The sequence below is a fragment of the Siphateles boraxobius genome, unplaced genomic scaffold (genome assembly GCF_051911475.1).
Source record: "Siphateles boraxobius isolate OS27281-9 unplaced genomic scaffold, OSU_SipBor_1 66, whole genome shotgun sequence".
NCBI classification, from domain to species: domain Eukaryota; kingdom Metazoa; phylum Chordata; class Actinopteri; order Cypriniformes; family Leuciscidae; genus Siphateles; species Siphateles boraxobius.
In genome coordinates this window covers 22,655,857-22,677,544 of record NW_027509193.1, presented here as the reverse complement: position 1 = coordinate 22,677,544, position 21,688 = coordinate 22,655,857, and the positions used below count along the sequence as shown (strand labels likewise).

Here is a 21,688-nt window from a genome sequence, read left to right as displayed (position 1 = left end):
CAAAAATGTAATGGTTAATACTGGTGTACATAAAATAAAGTGAAATGGTTATTTATTGTAAGGTGTCCTTGTTGCAGTGCAATTATACATTTAAGTACAGAGTAATATATACTTTCTATAGGGTTAGGATTAGGAATAAGATTTGGTCTAAGGTTGGTTGCATGCATAATTTACTGTTTACTGCTACATTAAATATATGTAAAATATGTAACAAAGTGTTACCAATAACCATTTAACAAATAGTCTACTGTGATTCCTTGGAAATCTTTATTACCAAAGCAAGAAAATAAACAATATGAGAGACCATATATATTTGCTGAAAAAATTTATTACCCTCAGAACATTTACAATTCCATTTCAGCAGATAATTTAAATTACTCTTGGGAAGGTGAAGTCAAATAAAATGAAAGAGTAGAGGAAATATTCACAGTGCAAAAACATACAATTTGTAAATCAGTGTGGCCCAATGCCTGGATGACACTCTCCTGTTACCTCTGTAACAATATTATCATACTTTTATAATGATATGTTTCTATCCAACTTAAACATACAAGAGATGAGGTACAAATGGGCTTTTGCAACTCTGCAAAACTGCAATCACATTCACATTTCTAAAGTGCTTCCTCTACAATGGCCTTAATTTAAAACCATGATGTAATGAGAATCTGCAACAATTTTAAATGAGAACAAAAATATTCAAGAAAATTCAGAACCCAAATAACCTTCATCATTCAAGTAGCTATTCTCCTGCATTGGTGAGAGAGGTTAGCATGGTCAGACACAAAAAAGCATGTTGTTAACGACTGAGAATTAGCAAATAGAATGAAAGCTGAACCGTACTTAAACTTTTCTGCAGAATAGATTTTTTTTCAATGCTTCTTAAAGAGGAGTAAATTAAATCAATGGTTAAACCTATAAATGAACTAAACAGATACTTTTGCCTTATGTTCATCTTTTTCACTTTCATCTTTTTCCTTGTCATCTTTGTCTTTGTCCTTGCTCTTTTTAGACTTTTTTTTCTTATGTTTGTGTTTCTGTCCTTTGAGCTCTGATTCAGACTCATTACTTGTATGTTTCTTATGCTTTTTGTGTTTTTTGTGCTTCTTGTGTTTCTTCTTTTCCTTCTTCTCCTTCTTGTCCTTTTTCTTTTTTTTGCTGTCCTGACTGCCTGGGGAGCTGGGGCTGCTGCTGTGTCCATGGCTTCCAGAGGGGCTTGGACTTTGGCTGCCACTGCTGTCCCGCTCTCGTCCTCTCTGCTCAATTTTGCTCTCAGTGTCCGAAGTCTCGCTGTCACTTTCGCTGTAGTCAGGGACAAACGCAGCCTCGTCGGTTTCCCGTGCTAAATCTGATGACAGTCTTGTGGAGCGCGCCAATGGGATTTTGACATGGTCGCCATGTACGCCACCTTTCTCTGCATCAGACCTAGGCTCTGGAGTCAAAGCTCTATGAGGAGTCCTGTGCTCTCGGTCCTTTATAGGACGCACATCAGAATGCCTAGAACCCTGGCTCTCCTTACTGCATGGCCAGTGTCCTTTGTGATCCTCTGGGCCAGTTCGTTTTGGCTCTGGGGCATTCTGCGATGATGCTCTTTTATTCCTGCTTGGACTTGGACTCCTATTCAACTCCGGTGGTGCTTCAAGTGTTTTTCTCCCAGAGTCTGTGTGCAAGTCCTTTACCCTTGAGGGTGATACTCTCCTCCTTATTGGACTTCTCTCATCTTTTGATCTTGTGCCTAAGTGGTCTCTTGCATCATCTCTATGCTCTGGTTTCCTACTGGCAAGGCCTGTTGTTGTCTCTCTACCTATTGGCTTTCTAGAGGTTGGTTCAGGCCTGTCAGCTTGCTTGTCTCTGGATGACTGGGAAGAGCAGCTCCGTTCACTACCATGGTCACTGCCTTTCTCCTGCGTATGTTCTCTCTCCTGATTAGGTACACTAGGTTTCCTTTTTTCAGTTATCTCACGATCTGCAGTGCTGCAGCGGTCTCTTTCTTTCCCTCTGTCTCTTTCTCGCTCTCTATCTTTGTCAGGATCTTTCTCCTTATCACAGGATGTGGGGTCCTTGGCAGGTTTGACATCTGCCTCTTTGGAGGCAGTAGGAGCTTTGTCAGCGTGGGGAGACTCCTTGTCAGTTGATTTTGCAGCAGTGTTCTCGCCCGAAGGAGCAGAGCTGGATGTGTTGATGCTGTCTTTTCTAGTAGCAACCTTAGAATCATCGTCCTCAGATTCATAGTCCTCCTTTTCCCACTTGGAACGGGGTACCTGTATCATGACAATTTCGTCCTCAGCAGGGGTTGAGCTGTCATTAGTGTATTCCTCCAGGGTCTTTATCACAGTCTTCTTTAGGTCAAGCTTCTCCTCGTGCTTTTTGATGGGGCTTCCTCCTGTGGAGCTGGTGCTGCCAAAGACAACAAATATGAATAAATGGAGGGTACAGAAAATAAGAGTTGTCAAGTTAAAGGCATAGTTCACCCAAAAATGAAAATTCTGTCAGTATTTACTCACCCTCATGTTGTTTCAACCCCGTAAGACCTTCGTTCATCTTCGGAACACGAATTAAGATATTTTTGATGAAATCTGAGAGCTGGATCACTCCTCCATAGGCTTCAAAAGGATTGAAACTTGCAGGCCTCGAAAAGTTATTAAAGACATCGTTAAAATAGTCTAAGTGACTACAGTGGCTCAATCTTAAGTTTATCAAGCGACGAGAATACTTTTTGTGCGCAAAAACAAACAAAAATAACGACTTTATTTCAACTATACATTTCCTTCTCTGTTGGCCTCTAGTCGGTTAACTTAGTGTAATGGCGTTGAGCTACGTAACACGTAGGCTCACTATTGGCCGACGTACAACAACAGAAGCTCTACGCTTTTACACTAGTGAACTGACTCGAGGCCAACAGAGAAGGACATGTATAGTTGAAATAAAGTCGTTATTTTTGTTTTTTTGCGCACAAAAAATATTCTTGTCGTTTGATAAACTTAAGATTGAGCTACTGTAGTCACTTGGACTATTTTAACGATGTCTGTAATAACTTTTCAAGGCTTGCAAGTTCAATCCCTCAAGAAGCCTATGGAGGAGTATGGAGGAGTGATTCAGCTCTCAGATATCATCAAAAATATCTTAATTCGTGTTTCTAAAGATGAACAAAGGTCTTACGGGGTTGGAACAACATGAGGGTGAGTAAATACTGACAGAATTTTCATTTTTGGGTGAACTAACCCTTTAATTATTAATATTTAATTTTTCTCACCTGGTGTAATCAACCAATAAGGATCCTGACCCATCAGGAACATGCACCTTCCTTCTCAATTTTCCCCTAGACTTGTCCAGCCTGCCCTTTCCTGTGGCATGAGCAGAGTCCTCAGCTGAAACTGGCCGATCAATGCTAGATATTCTCTTGCCAATTTCCCTGTTGATTTTAATCTTTCTTACAGGCTCAGGCTTAATATCCATCAGAGAAGGAATAGCTACTTTCTCCTTCTCAACTGGTTTTTCACTCTCCAGTCTGGGTTTATGTTTTGGAGAACTTTTGGCCATGTCAACTTCCATTTTTGCCATTTTTACAGGAGGGACATCCAGGTCTTTCGCAGATGGCTTGTCATCTTTCCGTTTCTTTTTATCGTGTTTCGTATCTTCTCTTGATGACTTTGTGTGCATCTTCTCCTCAGTTTTCACAGGCTTCTCTGGCTCTTTTTTTGGGACTTTCCCATCTTTGTCAGATACTTTGTCTTGCTTTGGAAGGTCTTTCACCAATTCCTTCCTGCTTTTGATCTCATCTTTGAAGGTCTTCAGCTCCTGGTGGTGTTTAATGGGCCTAGACTGCATCAACTTGCGTGGGAGCATGAGTTTGGACTCTGAAGACTGAGGTTTACTTATTTCAGATTTCTGGGATGGTTCGTCTTTGACTCTCTTAATGGCTGGTTCAGTGGGAGCCCCCTTCTCTCGCGTTGCATCTGATTCCTTCTCTCTAACAGGTTTTGACATCTTTCCTGATGCTTCCTTCTGCCCACTGCTTTCAGACCTTCGTTTACCTTTGTCAGATTTGCTTTTAGTCCTCTCTTTCTTCTCCTTTTCAGGGGTACTCTTGTAGGGCACTGCAGCACTATCCATGGGCTCATCCCTGACAGGTGTGGCATCATCACGGCTTGAATTAATCAGCATGGAGTCCCCTTTACGATCATCTTTCCTGGAATCATCCATAGAGTCAGAGTGGCTGAAGAGATCACCATCGTCTCTCTTCTTTTTGCGATGTTTCTTATGTTTCAGAGACTTTGTGTCTGTAGCGGTGCTGCCACTTGGTTCTCTGTCCTTGATAGATTTTGAAGACTCTTTGTTAGGTCCTCTCCCTGCTCCAGTGGTGTTGACATGAAGGTGGCCATACTTCTCAGCACACTTTTCTTGGTATGTCATGGCAACTCTGCCTCTTGGAGGAACACTGTGGCTCTGAGGTGGTGGCGGGTAATCCTCCCGACGTCCTCTGCCGTAGGGGGAGTTTTCTCTTGGTCGGGGAGGAGCAAAACGCTCAGGAGTGAAGGGATCTCTGTTGCCTGGAACACGGCCCCTCATTTGACCACTTGGTGGGTTGTTATAACTCTTAAGGTATTTGTCGTACCACTCCCTGTATTCTCTTTCCCACTCTCTGTATCGCTCTCTCTCATAGGGGTCACTCTGATCTACGTTTCGACCATAATAAGCCTTAGCATCATAAGGGGGGAGCTCTCTGTACCTCCCGGTGTATTTGCGCTCACCCTCATTTTGGGAAGGGGGAGGGAGTTTCTTGCTGGGACTGTGATTTCTATACATTGGAGATCTGGAGCGAGAACGATAGATTCCACTTCCCATCCCACTCATCTCCCGACCCCTATACGATGGAGATCTACTGTGTGAGCGATGGTATGTAGGAGTGCGTGACCTGGATCGATAGCTACGGCTTCGACCTCGGCCCCTGCGGGAGTATGGTGAGCGAGAGAAGGAGCGTGATCGGGAACGAGAGCGTGAGCGGGATCTTGATCGAGACCGGGATGGTGATCGAGAGTAGGAGCGTGGTGATCTGGACCGAGAGCGAGATTTTGAATAGGAATATGATGAGCCACTGTAGGAGGAACCCCTGTATGGAGATTTTGATCTGAAAAAGAAAGGTAAATTTAGGACAATTTAGTTGATGCCAAACATTTCCCATAAAATATGGCAGCTTGCTGGTGGACCTGTATTTATCCTAACCTAGAGTAGGAACGCCTTCTCTCCTTCTGGATCTTTCTATACTCCAAAAGCTCTTTGGCAAAGTCATTGGTAAACTCTTCAAGTTTGGACGACTTCTCCCTGGTAACGAATCGACATTGGGAACTATTTATCAAAGACAGGAAGGAAATAAAACTTTGCAGTTAAAATTTGGTTATTCATTACAACACACATGATTATTAGGAGTGAGAGGGGAAAAATCCACACAATACTCCACACAATCCATATTTAATTAAAAGGTAACTCTCAAAAGACAATAAATAAATCATGATGCTTCAATCAAAACAACCAAAATCATTTCCATCTATACGAGTGATGAGACAAAATATATATATATACACACACACACACATATACATACACACAGGGTTTTTCCTGGCTCAAAACGAGGCGGAGGTGGTGAAATCTTGATCATGCATGTATTTTAATAAGATAATTAAATTTGTATTTTTCAGAGACCATCATATACTGTTTCTCCAGGTGGACCTCGGCACCTCTTGGGGGCCCGGGGGGACATTTTAAAGATAAATTCATTAATCTGGTGCACTTTGAGTCACCCGAATCCGCTGTTAAAAATAAATCCACCCTCCCGATCCTATGATATTCTTCGATTTAGATATCTACATCTGATCATCACATTACAATTATTCAAATTATCAGTGTTATGCATGATAATATGGTAACATATCACACTGAAGTAGGCTGACTTAAAATGAACATTTATTTAAAATAACATTTGGGAAAATTACATTTCCTTAATGGAAAGGCCAAAATGAATAGCCTAACCAGAGGCTTTACTCCCTTCAAACTTATATTGTCAATGTTTCATTACATCACTGTTGGAAAACACTCAAATTCTTAAATTTGATCAATGCATTCAATTAGAATGATAAGAAACGATAGGGCTGTTACCAATCAAATTAAATAATTTACATTTTGTAATTTAAAAAAAATTACAACTGTATTAAATGAGATGAGTTTTAAATATTTTTTGAATATACAAATAAAAAATGTTGAAAAGAATGATACTTTGTATCTAAAACGCCAGTAGGCGGCCGGGGGCAGGCGACTTAATTAGGCGATTAAATTAAATAAAATCAGAATCATACTCGGTTTTCAGTGATTCCCTAATTATTTTTTTGATATTGATGTTTTAATCAGGGCATTTGTCCGGTTGGGCAAGTAAAATTCTCTTTAACTTGTCCCTTCAACAAAACACACGTGTCGTGGACAAGCATTTATTTCGAGCCATGGCATGCGTTTTCCTTGCTTGGTTTGCTTGCTTGAAAGTGACGCACGTTCATTGCGTTTTACCGTGATGAGAGTTCCGTGTCTTTATTAAACTCAACATTGTAATGATTCATCTGTCATTCACCCTCGATTAATTGGAGTGTTATTTTTTTATTACTTGGCCCACCTGACCCGCTGATTATATGTGGATATAACCGCGATCTGCGCAGCACTATTGACAAACTATACGGTTTGAGAATGGACACAGGCCGGGAACCCGCAACAGAACAGTTACGGTGGATAAAGCGTATCTGAGCATGTTACTGTCTGTCTGAGTTTTGTCAAGAGCCGAAGGCAGCACAAAATTTGACTGAGGTGGCCGGCTTGTAATTCTCTATGCAGGAAAAACCCTGCGTGTGTGTGTATTTTTTTTGTGTGTGTGTGTGTGTTAGAAATCGACATACTCTTCTTTAAGTCTACGCTGCTGACGGTAAAACTCCTCCTTGGATAGAAAAGGTGCTGCTGGCATAGAAGAGATAGGGTTGGCTATTGGTGGCTGGGCACCAGGAGGCACCCAGGGAGCTGTCACAGGTGGGACAGGTGGAAATACAGGTGGTGGAATGTTGAAGGGAGGGGGAGGCTGCTGTCCTGGAGGATACTGTATGGGATACTGCTGAGGAACAACACCAGGAGGCTGCGGCATAGGGTGTGGTGGAGGAGGAAATAGAGCAGGAGGGCCATACACTGGAGGTATAACAGGAGGAAGATTTTGCACTGGTGGAGGCTGTGTTCTTGGTGGTCGCTCACTAGGAGCTCTCCCTCGATTTGTGGACCTGATAGGATAAATAGACTTGAGTCAAGCATTCATCTTTTTTGGATCAAGCTAAATATTTAAAGATTTTACTCTTTGATACTTACGGATCCCACGCAGGACGGCTTCCAGTTGGCCTTGGTCCACTAGTCCTTGGCTGTCCTAAAATGGAAAACAATTTTAAAAATGAAAAACCACCAAGTCAACAGAAAAAAACAAAAAAATACCTAGATAGTGCCGATATTATCTTACCTGGTCTGTGCATGTGGTGCTGAGGCATATTCGGCTTCCCAATCACTGGGACATGGAATCCCTAGGGAAAACAAATCACTGCAAAGTAAATCTCCCCAAACATCCCTACTTGGCTTGTCTGTTTTTGCAATGCAGAATTCAAATTATATTCTATTGTTTACAACATTGTAAGTGAACAATTTTTATATTACAAAGAAAAAAAGGCTGCATATTGCATCTAAAATGTAATTTACTCAATATTTTAGTATTAACGGAAATACTCTTGCTCATGTAATATGGCTCTATTAGTCTATGTAATTCTCTAATACCTTTGGAAAAGATGAAGTTGTCGGGACAGAGGGTTCTGAAGGCGGCACAACAGTAGATGCTGAGACCTCTGGTTCCCTGAAAAAAAAATAAATAAACAACTTTAACAACTGCATAGACATACTCAAGTACGGCACCTTATGTTTTACACAACCAGTGGATTCTCTGAAGTGCTAGAAAATTAATTACTTAGAAGGAAGGTCATCCTGCTTAGCAGAGTGCTGAGGAGAGTTCACCACAGGGCTATAGTTTGATGCTGCAGGTGCAGTGCTGATGTGTACAGTAGAGCTGCTAGAAGAAGGTGGGGTACTGGAGGGCTGATGAGTGCTAACAGGAGATAAAGGGGCAGCAGGTGTGCTTTGTGGAGGGCTGCTATCAGCTGTTGAGCTCGGAACATTGGGCATAAGAGGGTCCTGCTGGCGTGAGGTTGCCAGTCTCAGAGGTGGACGCTGGGCAGAAGCCTGTGTTTGGGCTCCTTGTGTAGGAGCTGTAGCTTTTCGAATCCTCTTGGTATATCCAGTTTCATTCCTAAAATTATTCACTGCCTGGGGTTGGAAATAAAAAGGTTGCGTTAATGTTCTACTTTTAAGTTTAAAGCAAAAACACAGCAGTTTAACAATGATTAAGATAGGGATTTCTTACTTGGCGCAAGAATTTGTTCGCGATCAAAGCATCAGGAGATACATCTGATTGTTTGCAGGTTGGGCAAACATGTTCGTCAGACTCCAGCAAACATGTCCGAATACCTGCGGTCAAAAGACAGTAAGCTTTCAAAAGTCAAAAACACTTCACCTTTCTGACATTTGTTTGTACAGACACTTACACTCATCACAGTAGCTATTTCCACAGCAGGGGATAACCACAGCATCTGTCATTAGATCCTTGCAGATCAAACACAGCAGCTCATCAGGGACAGGATCTTCTTCCTCTGAAGATGAAGACTGATTTTGGGGCAAGAATGGTGGCTTCTCTTTTTTCCCAATGGCATAGGCCTCACTGAAAGCAAGCATAATATGATTAATGAAATTGGCATTTTGAGACCACTACTCTGATGGTTTCGCACATTTGTGTCAGAAGTGAAAAATATGAACACTTTCTTTTAACACAATCACTTACAGGAAGGCCAAGTATACTCACGCATCAATAGTAGGAATGGCATATATTCCACTGTTGGTCAACATGACTCCCTTTCTGTTTGGATCATCCACCTCCACCATGAAACTCCGAGGAATTCCTGTGCTTTTCTTTATCCGTTGAGGAGCTTCAAAACTTCGATCCTGCTAACACATGGTTGATATGCAAGATTAAATTTCTTCTCTGACTAAATGAACATACTATGCTAATAAAATGCTTATGCACACGAAAAGTTATAGTAAGCATCACCAAGTTCAAATCAATTGTAAAGTTAAAGCAGCTGTGGTAATGAAAACCCAATTACCCCATTCGTTGGGCAGTTTCGGATATAATGTCCAGTTTTTCCACAACGAAAGCATGTGTAGTTTGGTGGAGGTGGACCAACAAGCTTCTTTGCATAACTAATGAATAGAGATTCATGTTAGAATTGACGCTGAGAGCAATTTTAAATAAAATGTCAATGTCTTGAATTGCATACTTACTGGATGGGGTCATACTCATGGTTGGACTGAGACATCATTGCTTTTATTTTGTCTTCCTCTGAAGCATTTGTTTCAGCAAGATTGGCTGTCTGTTTAACAGGTAATAATGTTTTCACATTTAAAATCAATGTTGGAATGTTCAATCGAGCCCAGAGATTTACTGAAACCTTGTCCTGTAAGAAGCAGCTTCTTGCCTCTATCAGTGTGTGTTCTTTAAAAATACTAAAATGTAAATTATGAGTACCACCTCAGGCCTTGAAATGGCAACACCCATTTTATATTAACCATAGCAAAATAGCATAAATATAAAATTCATAATCAAAAGATTATCGACGACTCTCATGGAAGACTTAATACCAACTACACACATGCACTGCCTAATGTCTGAGAGTTTTTTTCCTCCATTTATTTAGTTTTATTGTAGTGTCTCTTGGGGATGTGTCAGATGAACAGAAGACTTCACACTAACACAAAAAATGCAGTCATAGCATAAGACATGTACACAGTACCAAATTACAATGGCATGATCAACCTGAAATTTTAATTTTATCCTTATGTCAAAATACTTCACAATACAAAGACAATTAACCATTATCCATAATAGAGCAAATGCTGCTGGTGTTTTTAAAGCCCAGTATATAGAAAAATATAGTTTTGTGAAGACTGCTCATATTGCTCTACAAAGAAAATCCACAATTGAACAGCCGAGGGAATTTTAAAAATCCAGAGATTTGATCTTCAATAGGAAAAAAAGAACAAAAGATTAAAAAAGGATTCCAGAGTGCTTCATTTTTCAATTAAGAATAATAAAAAAAATCAACACCTGCAATTAGCATAATGTGGGAAAGAGGCTTTTACAGTATTCCATTACACACTGATAAAAGGCAGTTGGCTCACTCTTTACAGGACCAGGCTTTCACACAAGTATCAACACAATTATCAACAATGAGCACATATCATTAATTACTCTAAATATTAATCTTACAATTAAAATTAATGTAATTACTGATATGCAGAAAAATACAAAATGCTAAATTCTCAATATTATTCTTGATAAGCAAGTGTCTGACTAATGCAAAACATACAATTTCACTTCAACATTAAGCATATATAAACACAAGCTAGATGTGATAAGCCACAAGATTTGACAAAAATGTAAATTGCACACGTGCCTACATTATGGCTTGCCAAATCCAAAACACGGAAGTTAGATACAGTAGAACAGTGTATCAAGTAGTTACAGAGTTTAAAATACCTTTGAAAGCAGGGCCAGTGAAATGGATGAAGAATCATCAATCTGTCATCGGAAAAAAAACATTAAAACAAAGAGGGGTTGACCACTATGACAAGGCACAAATTTATCATGCCCAATAGAGAGAATTTGGACAAAAAAAGTCTTCAAAGTTAACACTATACAAACAATTAGTAATATTACAACCAAATCCTAATGGAAAGACATGAAATTTATTTAAAAGCATTTAAAAAATATAAACACCATAGTTAATAGAACATTACATAATTTATCTTGAATAAGTTCATCCCCAGGGTTGTCACGGTACCAAGGTTTTGCAGTTCTCGGTACCAGAGCAAAAACTGTTGAATCAAGTACTTTACATTTTTTTTGTTCCATTTAGTCTCCTCCGTTGATTATCACCGTAAATCATTGCAGTTTCATATTCAATCGTGCATGTAAAAACACTTTGCAGTTTACTTCGCAGCATGAAGAACTGAATTGTATTTAGATTGTGAAGAGCCCCTTAATAATCACTAAGACTGTTAACCTCTGAAGCGCAAACTCACTGAATTCTGCACTCTTAGCAAAAACCTGCGTTATAACAAACAAAAAAAGCCTGTCTTAACTCTACAATGAATCTCTTACTTACATCGTGTTTACACTTTGTTGGTTATAATGATAGGATTTGTGAGTATGCGGCTCACGTTGAACAACTCCAAACTTCGCGAGCTTTCAGAGATGTTAGGCAAATTCTGACTAGCACCTCTAATAGGCCATCGTGTTCACATGCTCAACAGATATGATTGGCTACAAAACGCTTGTAAAAACAGGTTGCAAATAGAAACCTTTGATGTTCAGAGCACTCAAACGAGTTTGAAAGCAGCATGTATCAGCGGGTACCGAATATACCCTGTACTACCGCCACTAGAGAAATGCTGGTACAGTCAACATTTTTGTTTGTACCGACTTTGACAACACTAGTCATAACCAATCAATGGATATTTTTGAGCTTTGAATCACTGAACACTGTGAAAAAAAGTATAGCTTCATAGCCATGTTTCACAGGCCACGGCAATTACTTGTAATATAGATAGGTGTAACTCATCAAAAAACCCTATGGAAAGTGAACACACAGGGCCTTAAGAAAGATGTGAGGGAGTTAAACACTGAAGTTTTATTGTACAGTAAGTCATATAGAAAATGCAATTTATTCATATAGAAAATATAACTAATACAACAGGCCATATAGGATATGAAATGTGTTTTTAAAACTGTTCACTGGAATTAGGTACTTTTGTAAATAAGTGTCCTACATAATGTGCCTTTTAGCGGGTCAATTCTTTTATAGCTAGTTTGGGTCTCAACATCACATAAGTACATGGGAGAGAAGCAAACTACAAGTGCTATCACAAATAATTTTTTTTGTTGCATAGTTCATCTGTCACAGTGGCTGGTTGCATAAACTGTTTAGACTAGTCTTAAAAGTTAGTCATCTAAATTTTTCCTTCAAGACTGGTCTTAACTTTTTAAAGTCAGTTACATAAAAAGGTAGATTGGTCTTATTGGATTTGAAAAAGTATGTCAACCCACTTCTCAAGACACAGTCTTAACCACATAGTGGCTAGGTTTATGCAACTGGCCCAGTAGCTGATTAGCATACATTAGAAAGACATAAAATATGGAAAAAAAGTACAAGTCACATGATTCAAATATGAATACGCAGATTTATATGGAGAATTAAAATACAATGTTCAAAAAAGAGGGTGGTGAAAAAAAAGATAAATTTTGCTAGAATAACCACACTTTAGAAAAATTCGCCATGTCAGAATGACACAAAAACTGGCTGAAACGATCTGTAATTACAAAAGTTGTGCCTAAGAATCACCCTCACTGATACCGACTTTTTACCCCCCCCCCCCCCCCCCCCTCCTCCTCCTCCTCCTCCTCCTCCTTCCACTATAAATACCAAAATTTAAGATAATTGCATATATACAATGGTACAATCGTTGAATAAACTGCTGGTCTGGAATTTCACCCAAATGTGTTTTTTTCTTCCATTTCCAAACAAATTTGGCAAAATAAGGCAATAAGCTACAAGAAACAATGTAATTTTACAAAGGGTAAGAGAACTATTGCCATCACATTATAGTTGAGCAACTGTTAATTTGCAGTAGTCAAAGTGTCTATATATGCCTAAGATGTACAATTTCTGCAATAATTGTCTCTCTTAAATAAACAAATTTGAAAAATTTATATAAACGTAAATTAGAATTCACAGATAATTTAGTGTACAGTTTTAACTAGAACAGGGAATTTAAATGAAGTTGTACAACTAAAGGTAATTTGTTTTACATGAACGAAAATTTAAATTATAACTACAAAAGAGCCAAGTCTCGTTTGAACGCCAAGAGCCAGTTTCCAAAACACTGAGCCAAGTCAAGAACAAATCACTGTAAAAAAATACAAGATTCCCCTTGACAGTGAATCCAAGGCAAGGCTCATTATGTTTCAGGTAATACACTCTGTTTAGGTAATAAACTCTCTCGCACTCATACATCCACACAACTAAATCAAATTATTGTGCCTTATAATAGCAATTGAGTAAACATAAGTAGTCAGACACTGAAGCTGTATGATACAAGGTGAACTTAATAAATAACACAATATATTTTTTATTTAAAAACAAACAAACAAACCAAAAAAAACACAGCTTTTTACAGATGTGCCACTTTAAGGACAAACAAATTGAACATTGGCCATGTTCAAGTATTATGTAGATCAATATGATCTTACACTACACTGTACAACAGAATTCATATTTGTAAATGACTTATTCAATGTGAAACAGTGTATTAGCATGCGCACAGACTTCTGTACACACTGGAAATTGTATAAAAACATGAAAATCAATGCAACAGCTTTAGCGAATCACACAATATAAACATTAAGCTCAACACACTTTGTTATCTTCAAACAGGTTTCAAAGACAACATTGAGGAGCATTAGAATTTTCTTAGATTGTTTCAAGACAAAGCAACTGCTGAGGAGTTTGAAAATGTGTGTAATGAGACAAGGAAATTAGGTGTTTTTACATACTGCTTTTGAAGATCCACTTGGTTCAGATCGATCGCTACAAAACAAAAGAAACAAAAAAAGAGGTTAACTTCCAATTAAAATTACTCAACACAGATGATTCTTCAACTTAACTGCAAGGCCACATTCAAAATGCTTAACTGAAATGAGGTGCATTTCTGAAGTTAAAGGCTAAAAATAGGATGAGGTGAATTTAGGTTGATTAGGACACTTTTTCCCAATCAAGTCATCTTAAAGGGATTCAGGGAGATTGGGATACTTTAAAGGGATTGTTCACCAGAAAAATGAATATTCTGTCATTTACTCACCCTCATGTTGTTCCAAACCTGTATGAATTTATTTCTTCTGGTGAACACTAAAGATATTTTGAAGAATGTCTGTAATCAAACAGTTGACGGTAGCCATTGACTTCCAAAGTATTCTTTTCCTACTATGGAAGTCAATGGCTACCGTCAACTGTCTTGTTTCCAACATTCTTCTATATATATTTTTTAGTAAAAAAAACAAGCAAAACTCATACAGGTTTGGAACATAAGGGTGAGTAAATGACAGAATTTTCATTTTTGGGTGAACAAACCCTTTGAAGTATTCCAATCACACTGAATTCACCAGGTTTTTTTAACCTGCCTACACAAATTAAAGATCACTATGATGTTTATCCATTGCTTTTATCCAATCACAGCACATTCAGTTAAAAAATGCACAATTAAAATAAATTGACAACTTCAGTGCAAGAGAACATTCATAACAAGAATGAAAGTTTGGATTATATTAGGGCAATTTTAGTTCTGGGGTGACTTGAACCTTAAGGCTCTGCTTTGAGAACATACTTACAAAACAAGACAATATAAAACACTGCAGAGCAGATGGAAAAAGTTAATTAAAGTGTTAGTGTACTTACATGACATATGTTTTGCTTGTCGACTTAAGCCCTCCAATAGGGATTCGTCTGATGATGACAGACGAGTTTTTGGGGATGAGGGCTCCATCATCAGTGTATTCTGCAAGCAAAGGCAAGAAAGACAAAGCCATCAATCAACATGCCACATTTTCTGATATCATGGAGAGGAAACAAAAGCAAAGGACGCGTAAACTCGTGAATACAAAATGGAGTCTTCACTACACAATTATGTGGGCAAAATCAAAGTTTAAATTGAATTAATATTCATTACAGTTGATTTCACAAATGTAATAATTTGACTTAACGTTAAATAACTTAAGGCAACGCTGTTGGCCGTCAGGGTTTGGCCTTATTACCGTACGCTTAGCTAGCATACATCAACTTTGAGCTCACTAACGTTACGGTAATAAATACATTATCTGATAGACATGTATTATACATGTAGCTGCTAGTCTTTCAAATCACGTAAATATTTGTTTTAGTTTTAAGCAACCTTAAAGATTGTGTATAAACAACTCATTTGCCCAGCTTACCTTCTTTAGTTTGAGCGTTGGTGATTTGTAGGTCGCAATCCGCGGCCTTCAGCTTTTCTCGCCCCATGATCTGGCGTTTCAAATCACTGAGCGTGATGTGAAGGCCATCAAAGGTGACCGTATCGTAGTTAAGTTTAGAAGAAAACTTGTAATGGACACAAGACATGTTTAAACAATCCTTGTGGTCAGATACCACCACACACAACCAAACTCAACTACAATTCGCAAGATCGCGTGGGCTCTCCCAGCGATCAACCTTACTCAATGTCAGTTTATCAGCTCAACAATTCAAGCATAATAATAGCCATATTTGCTCATCTCAACACTCTTTTTAATCAGGAGTCACCACTAAAGAGGTCGTGTGGGTTTTGCCTCAAGTGAATAACTGCGATTTGAAAATATCAAGTGTTCAAAGAGATTGTGATCAAGTGTAACACGCAATCTTAATGACGCAAGTGATTTTTAGTCCACGGAATTTCCCGGCAGAAGCCAGAAATTCTCCTGCGGTTTCTCAAAGTCCCAGGACCATATGGCGGTTAGCCGTGAGCTGTCCGTAAGGTCCAACTCTGACAAAGAAATAAAGAGTTCAAACGGTGTCCGTATGGGTGAACGTGTAGAGTCCTGCCAAATATGTCGCCCAAGTGTCCGCGTCAAAGTTCCTCCAAAATGTTTGTTCGGTGTAGTCCAAATTTCAACAAAACACAAACCGACGTAGTTTGAAGCAAGGCCTGAACCGATGTGCTAGCAGCTAGTGTGATCAACCTAAAATGGCGTCCATCACACATACAAAAAAACAACAAAAGACTACAGCAAACCCATTACAAAACGCTAAACAAAATGAGCAGGAAAACCGGTCCTCCTTTTATCAAATACTGCCACGGTAATCCAGTCGCCCCATCGTAAATACTGATGACCACATAGATGTTTAAATCACAGTTTGACCGTGCTGACTACATGCGATTTCGAAAACAACTCGCCGACTGCAGGCATTGGGGTTTCCCCAGAAAACGCAGGGGCAAAGAATAAAGACGTTACTAGGAGGGGCGACGACTACGCATGCGCAGAAACTACCAATTGCGGAACGTCAACATCGATTGTAAGAATATAACAGAATACATTAATAAAAATAACAAATAAAACCTTACACAAATCACAGAGATATGAACTTTTATGTTTTTAAATGTAAATATCGTTTTCAAGAGGCATTGTTTCATTAAATGCCAGAACATGTTTGTTAGTAGATTTATGCAACATTAGGCTACCTATGTAATTTATAATATAGTATTAAGCTACATTGCTTTTCCGTTTCTTTACATTGGTCACCAAAGCCAAATAATATATAAAATGCATGAATCAAAAATTATCAGACAAAATGTTTTGGTAAAGGTCAAACTGTGGGCTACAACTGTAAAAGTTACACTTACCATAAAAATCCGTTTACATTTCTTTGGGTAATTATTTGCTTGGAATAATAATTAGCTATATTAAATTTACTATATTTTACTATATTAATTATTAGGCTACTGGTAAAAAAATAAATAAATAAAAATTATAATAATATATATATATAGGTATATATAATATATATATATATATATGCGATAATAACTAAACCGTTTCCGTTTTTAATTTATAAGGAGAGGAATTATGATTTATAACCAGCAGATGGCGGACTATACAAATTCTCGTAGTAGCCCACGTCATACTAGAGATATTGTGCTGCTTGTAGCATTAAACAAACATGCACTTTTGTCTATTTTTAATATGTTCAATCTGAAATCAAAAACCGATTTCAAATATAACACTTATATTTTATTTAAGTTCTTTGTTAATCACAGGCTACAATGTTTAACAGCAATGCATTGGAATAGGCTTCTTAATTTTTTTGTTCTTAGATTTCAAAAGACGTCATCTTCAGTTTTTACTTAATCAAAATGCTTATCTGTTGCAAACTGTTGCACTTAGAGAAACAAAGAGTCTGCATAACTCCATATTGTTTAGAAAATATTAGGCTACAGTAATTTTTGCTCAACAATCCCTGTTCATGTGTGGGATTTAATCTGTCGTGACAAGAAACCTAGCTAAGTCAACGAATGCCAGCAAAATGTTTATTTTCAGAAAGCATCTGTGCACTATTTATTCTTGTGCAAGTATCTGCAGTATTTGGATATTTGCTCAGGCTTATAGTCTTATTGTGTTCTTTAGGCACAATTAAAATATAGAAAGTGAATGAGAATTCCCTCTGTGTGCCGTGATCTGATAAATTACAAATGTGTGCGACTGATACACCAAAGAACACTTGCAAAACACGAGTCCGAATTAGAGCTGCTTATGCAATAGTGTGTGTGCAAATCCATTCAGGCATTTGGAGAACACATTTAAAAGTGCAGCACCGTTATTGGTAAGTTTGTGTTGGATGCTCCCCATTATATGTCCTAATGCAGTCATTGGCTACAAGCACATGATTCTTGAGTGATGCTCGAATATTGCAGCCATACAGCTCTGTCCACATTTGAATCATCAACATTTAGCCAATTTCTTTGATTAGAGACTCACATTGGTGTCTTTTGATGGAGGCTGAATAGCCAGTCATATTTTTTCTCTATCCCCCTCAAGGTCGATATCTGCTCAAGGCTGTCTTGACTTGCGGTTTAACTCATGATTATATAATCTACTTGAACCAACTGCATAATAACTACAACAACAGCAGCAACAACAAAAAGTCCACCGACTACCTGCATGGGTTCAGTCAGGCTGCTTAATTACTCATGGTTACACTCCGTGTGAACTTGTGAGATGCACACTCTTCTGTTGCCCCCGAGTGTGAGGAACATTTGGCTCTCAGCTGTCACATCAAACTCTAATTTTCTCAGAAGAAAAGAGTGACTGATGGTCACCTACTTGTCTGCAATTTACTATCTCTTCCCCAGCAGCCCCTAGCTGTCTTTCTACCGCGGTTTTTCCACAGACTGCTCTGCACAGCCAATCTGTAAATCCAGTTCATTTTGCTCAAACACTGGCCTTCAGGGGACACAGTGCATGGATATGCTGTGCAGCTTTAACACATGGGCTACATGAATTTGATTGTTCGGTTTTAGCTTTGTAAGCCCTGGGAGGGAAAATTTAAATCATTCCACTTCACAGAATGACACTGCATTTTTTATTTAAATTCTTTTTTCCATGTATGTGAGCGAGTCTTTGTTTTACTGTAATGTACCAGTTGTTAGGCAGCAATTTCTATTTCCAATAAATGCAATTCTTTTGAACTTTCTATTCATTGAAAAAAAGTATAAAAATATAAAATTGTGATTTTTCACAATAATACTGTTTTACTGTATTTTAACCAAATAGATGCAGCTCTGGAGAGACTTCTTTCTAAAACATCAATAATTCTTATTGACCCCAAACATTTGATCGATAATGTAGCCTACATGGAACACGATAATTCAATAAAACAAATGAATTTGCCTCTGTGTCATTTCTATGCTTCACTCACAAACAATTGTTATGTAACACTTCTGCTTATCCACATAATCACACCTTTTCAAGATCTCCTTCAAGTTGACTGTGTTCATTTGTGCATCTCTTGCTTTGAAGACAGCAGCCGAGTTTGATGAGGTGAAGAGACCCAAACGCATCCCCCAGAGGTTCTTGTGAAGAGTATCCATGTGGAGAAGGACTTCATCATGCCATCTAATTTGTTTAAGCAGGTGTTTATACAAAAAGGGAAAGCAAAAAGGGAGAGACTTGTTATGTCTTATATAACACACTGGCAGAAGACTGTAATTATTGTTATATGTATATAAATACCTTTGTAATGTAAGTTTTAGTAGAACTCTTTTGTATTTCATTTTTTCCTATTCAGACTTCAGACATTAAGCATTTGCTTATAGAGGAGATGACCGAACACATCTGTCTAGGAGGGAGAGAGAGAGTAAAGCAGTGCAGGTGTTTCCAGAGATAAATCCAAAAGATCCTCCCCGCTGTGCGTCAGGCAGCCACAACCTCGACAGTCATGAGAGGTAATTAAAATCAGTGCTATCATTGCATGTTTGGAGAGGTGCACTTTGGGGAGGAAGGATGCTCTGGCACTTCAGCGGAGGAGGGAACAGAGCAAAATCATCAGCCATTGTGTACAGAGGCTGCCTCCCACTCAACTGCCTCACAAAGCTCTGCTTTACTCCCATGTCAATGAGAATACCAATGCAAATGCAAACACAAATACATGGTAATCGATGTACACGATGTGGACATCTCCGACACGACGCAAGACAAGTGCAGTGTCCCTGTTGCACATCTTGCAGTGTAATTTATATGTTCAAATATAGACACGCAGAGATGAGGAGAGGAGGGGGTTTGTGCTCAAGGAGGAGGTTTTTGGGTCACTGGCTCTCTCTTGGTTCCCCACTTGGTAGTGACAGCTGGCAGCTGGGAGCCAGCTTTGCCCCTTGGTGAACACCTGGGTAAAATCCCCCTCGGCCTGCCATAGAATCCCAGAAGCTCCTTCTCACCTCCTGAGGGAGGACAATTTTCTCTCTCCTGTTTTTGCCTGTGGGGTTTTATCTTAAGTGGAGATTTCTACTATTTTAGAAAGATGATTCCCAACATGAAACCTTGGGAGTAGAAACATTATACAGAAAGTACATCATTGCTGTTGAGATGCACAGACAATCAAATTCCAGCCAATACCAAAAATCTGGTAATTATTTTAATGTAAATAAATGTGCTAAAAAATATCATTTACACTATTTTGTCTAAATAAATTAAAAATGAAACTATAAAAATCAACTGTCTCAAATGCTACAAGTGAACTTAGGCATCACGACATTACAATGCTCATTCTGGAAAAAAAAGTACATTCATTTTGAGATTTGCTAAAGATTACATTGCAGTGTTATTAAATTATTTGTGTTTTAAAACTGCCTTTAAGAGAATGTTAGATGACTGCAAAGGTAATCTAAAGGTGATGATACACAGGGCAACTTTTTGAGCAATGTTGCTTGGCAATCTCGCCGAGCGATTGTTGCTTGGGCACTTTCCCATTGAAAATGGGCAATAAGTTTCTATCTGGATAATTTAGATCGGTCGTGGGCCCTGAGTCTCATTTGGTTGCCCGTTGACGGCAACATTGCCCAACAACATTGCTCAAAAAGTTGCCCTGTGTATCATCACCTTAATTGTATAGGGGATTTGAGCATGAACAATTAAACATCTGATCTGATACAGACCCATCTTCAATATATACAAAATCTTACATTTTTCTGTAATATAAACAATATGGTGTATATCATGCATCCCCAAATTTGTTGTTGATACTCTCCTAAAGAGGGAATAAATAAAATGTATTGAATAGAAACATGGACATTGGTGTGATCATTTAACATCAGACCGAAATAAATAGCTGAATCATTAGGATTCCTGAAAACTTGAGCATTTTATCACACAGACTCATAGTCTGAAAGGTGCGGGATAACTCCCAGACATGATGTGCATTCCTCCACTTTATCACACCTTGATAAATATATCTGTGACAAACTTGACAAGAGGAGCCATGAGGGGTCTCATATATATTCATGCGCAGCCTGGAGAGAGTGGAGAGGCCTTCAAGCTTTTCATTTCATAGCTGAGTGGGATGAAATATAGCTCTGATTCATGGCAGTGTGCTATGTGTGTTGGCAGTTGACATTAACCCATACGGTGAATCATGTGTGTCAGTGTCACATACCTCAGGGGCTTCGGAGGCCCGTGGATGGGGGTGATGAAGGGGTCTGGCCCCAATACGCCCTGCTCAGGGTTAGAATATATGCTGGGAAAACAAAAAGGGACAGCATTTTCAACAAAATCAGAAGTGACAGGGCAATACTTTGCCATGACCTGATCTTACTGTGACCTTTTGTCTACAGACAGTACCTTTTTCCCCCTCTAATGGAGAGTTAGTTCCTGCAAACACACTTGAGAGAGGGTATTCAGTTGCTTGTAGGAGAAAATATGTTGTTATGAAAGTTAATAAAACAAGTTGGCCGATGTTCACTGGTTGGAGTCCAGATCTTGTCATCTTGCTCTTGAGATTTTGCTAACAGCTTGGACAACACGATTGCCTCATAGACAGATGAATTTTTTAACTAGAATAACAAATTACTCTGTCTAACTTACCATGACTTAGGCTGTTAAAGGCTTGATTTAGTTTGTGTGGCAGATATATGTTGCCTTAGTCTTGGTCTGTCTTGAGTCCCAAAAAACCTACCCTGTTCTATGACCTGTTCCATGTGGCTGTTTTGACTAAAAACTAATTGTAAATTAATGACCTGTTCACAGAGAACACATCCTACTGAGATGTTTTAATTGATTTCTATGTAAACATGTGCTAGACAGACATCTTTAACCATTGTGCTCTCATCTCACATCTTTTGCAGTGTCTCAAGCATGATGCATCATTCCTAAAACGCTTGAAGTCGGCATTAAATGGAAATGAAA

General features: G+C 38.7%; 1 protein-coding gene across 4 annotated transcripts; it reads right to left on the bottom strand.

Moving 5' to 3' along the window:
• Positions 1-308: 308 nt before the first annotated feature.
• Positions 309-16,238, bottom strand: rbbp6 (retinoblastoma binding protein 6). 4 transcript variants are annotated; one of them, XM_077213004.1, is made up of 17 exons: positions 15,215-16,238; positions 14,682-14,781; positions 13,784-13,817; positions 10,709-10,750; positions 9,454-9,542; positions 9,276-9,372; positions 8,975-9,117; positions 8,661-8,833; positions 8,480-8,583; positions 8,027-8,382; positions 7,840-7,915; positions 7,532-7,592; positions 7,387-7,441; positions 6,933-7,301; positions 5,221-5,343; positions 3,251-5,125; positions 309-2,394 (listed from the first exon to the last, which is right to left on the bottom strand). In XM_077213004.1, exons 1-17 carry the CDS (start codon positions 15,378-15,380, stop codon positions 924-926), a joined length of 5,334 nt encoding a protein of 1,777 aa, XP_077069119.1. In that variant the 5' UTR covers positions 15,381-16,238; the 3' UTR covers positions 309-923. The 4 variants fall into 4 exon arrangements, with proteins under 4 accessions (XP_077069119.1, XP_077069120.1, XP_077069121.1 ...); XM_077213005.1 differs by having other exon boundaries at positions 8,975-9,114; XM_077213006.1 differs by having other exon boundaries at positions 5,221-5,319; positions 15,215-16,216.
• Between the last annotated feature and the right edge of the window lie 5,450 nt (positions 16,239-21,688).

Coding starts and splice junctions, on each gene's coding strand:
- rbbp6 (XM_077213004.1), bottom strand. CDS start 15,380: ATGTCTTGTGTCCATTACAAGTTTTCTTCTAAACTTAACTACGATACG. Junction 7,442..7,531: donor GCACCACATGCACAGACCAG/GTAAGATAATAT, acceptor TTTCCATTTTAG/GACAGCCAAGGACTAGTGGA. Junction 5,126..5,220: donor AGAAGGCGTTCCTACTCTAG/GTTAGGATAAAT, acceptor TTTCTTTTTCAG/ATCAAAATCTCCATACAGGG.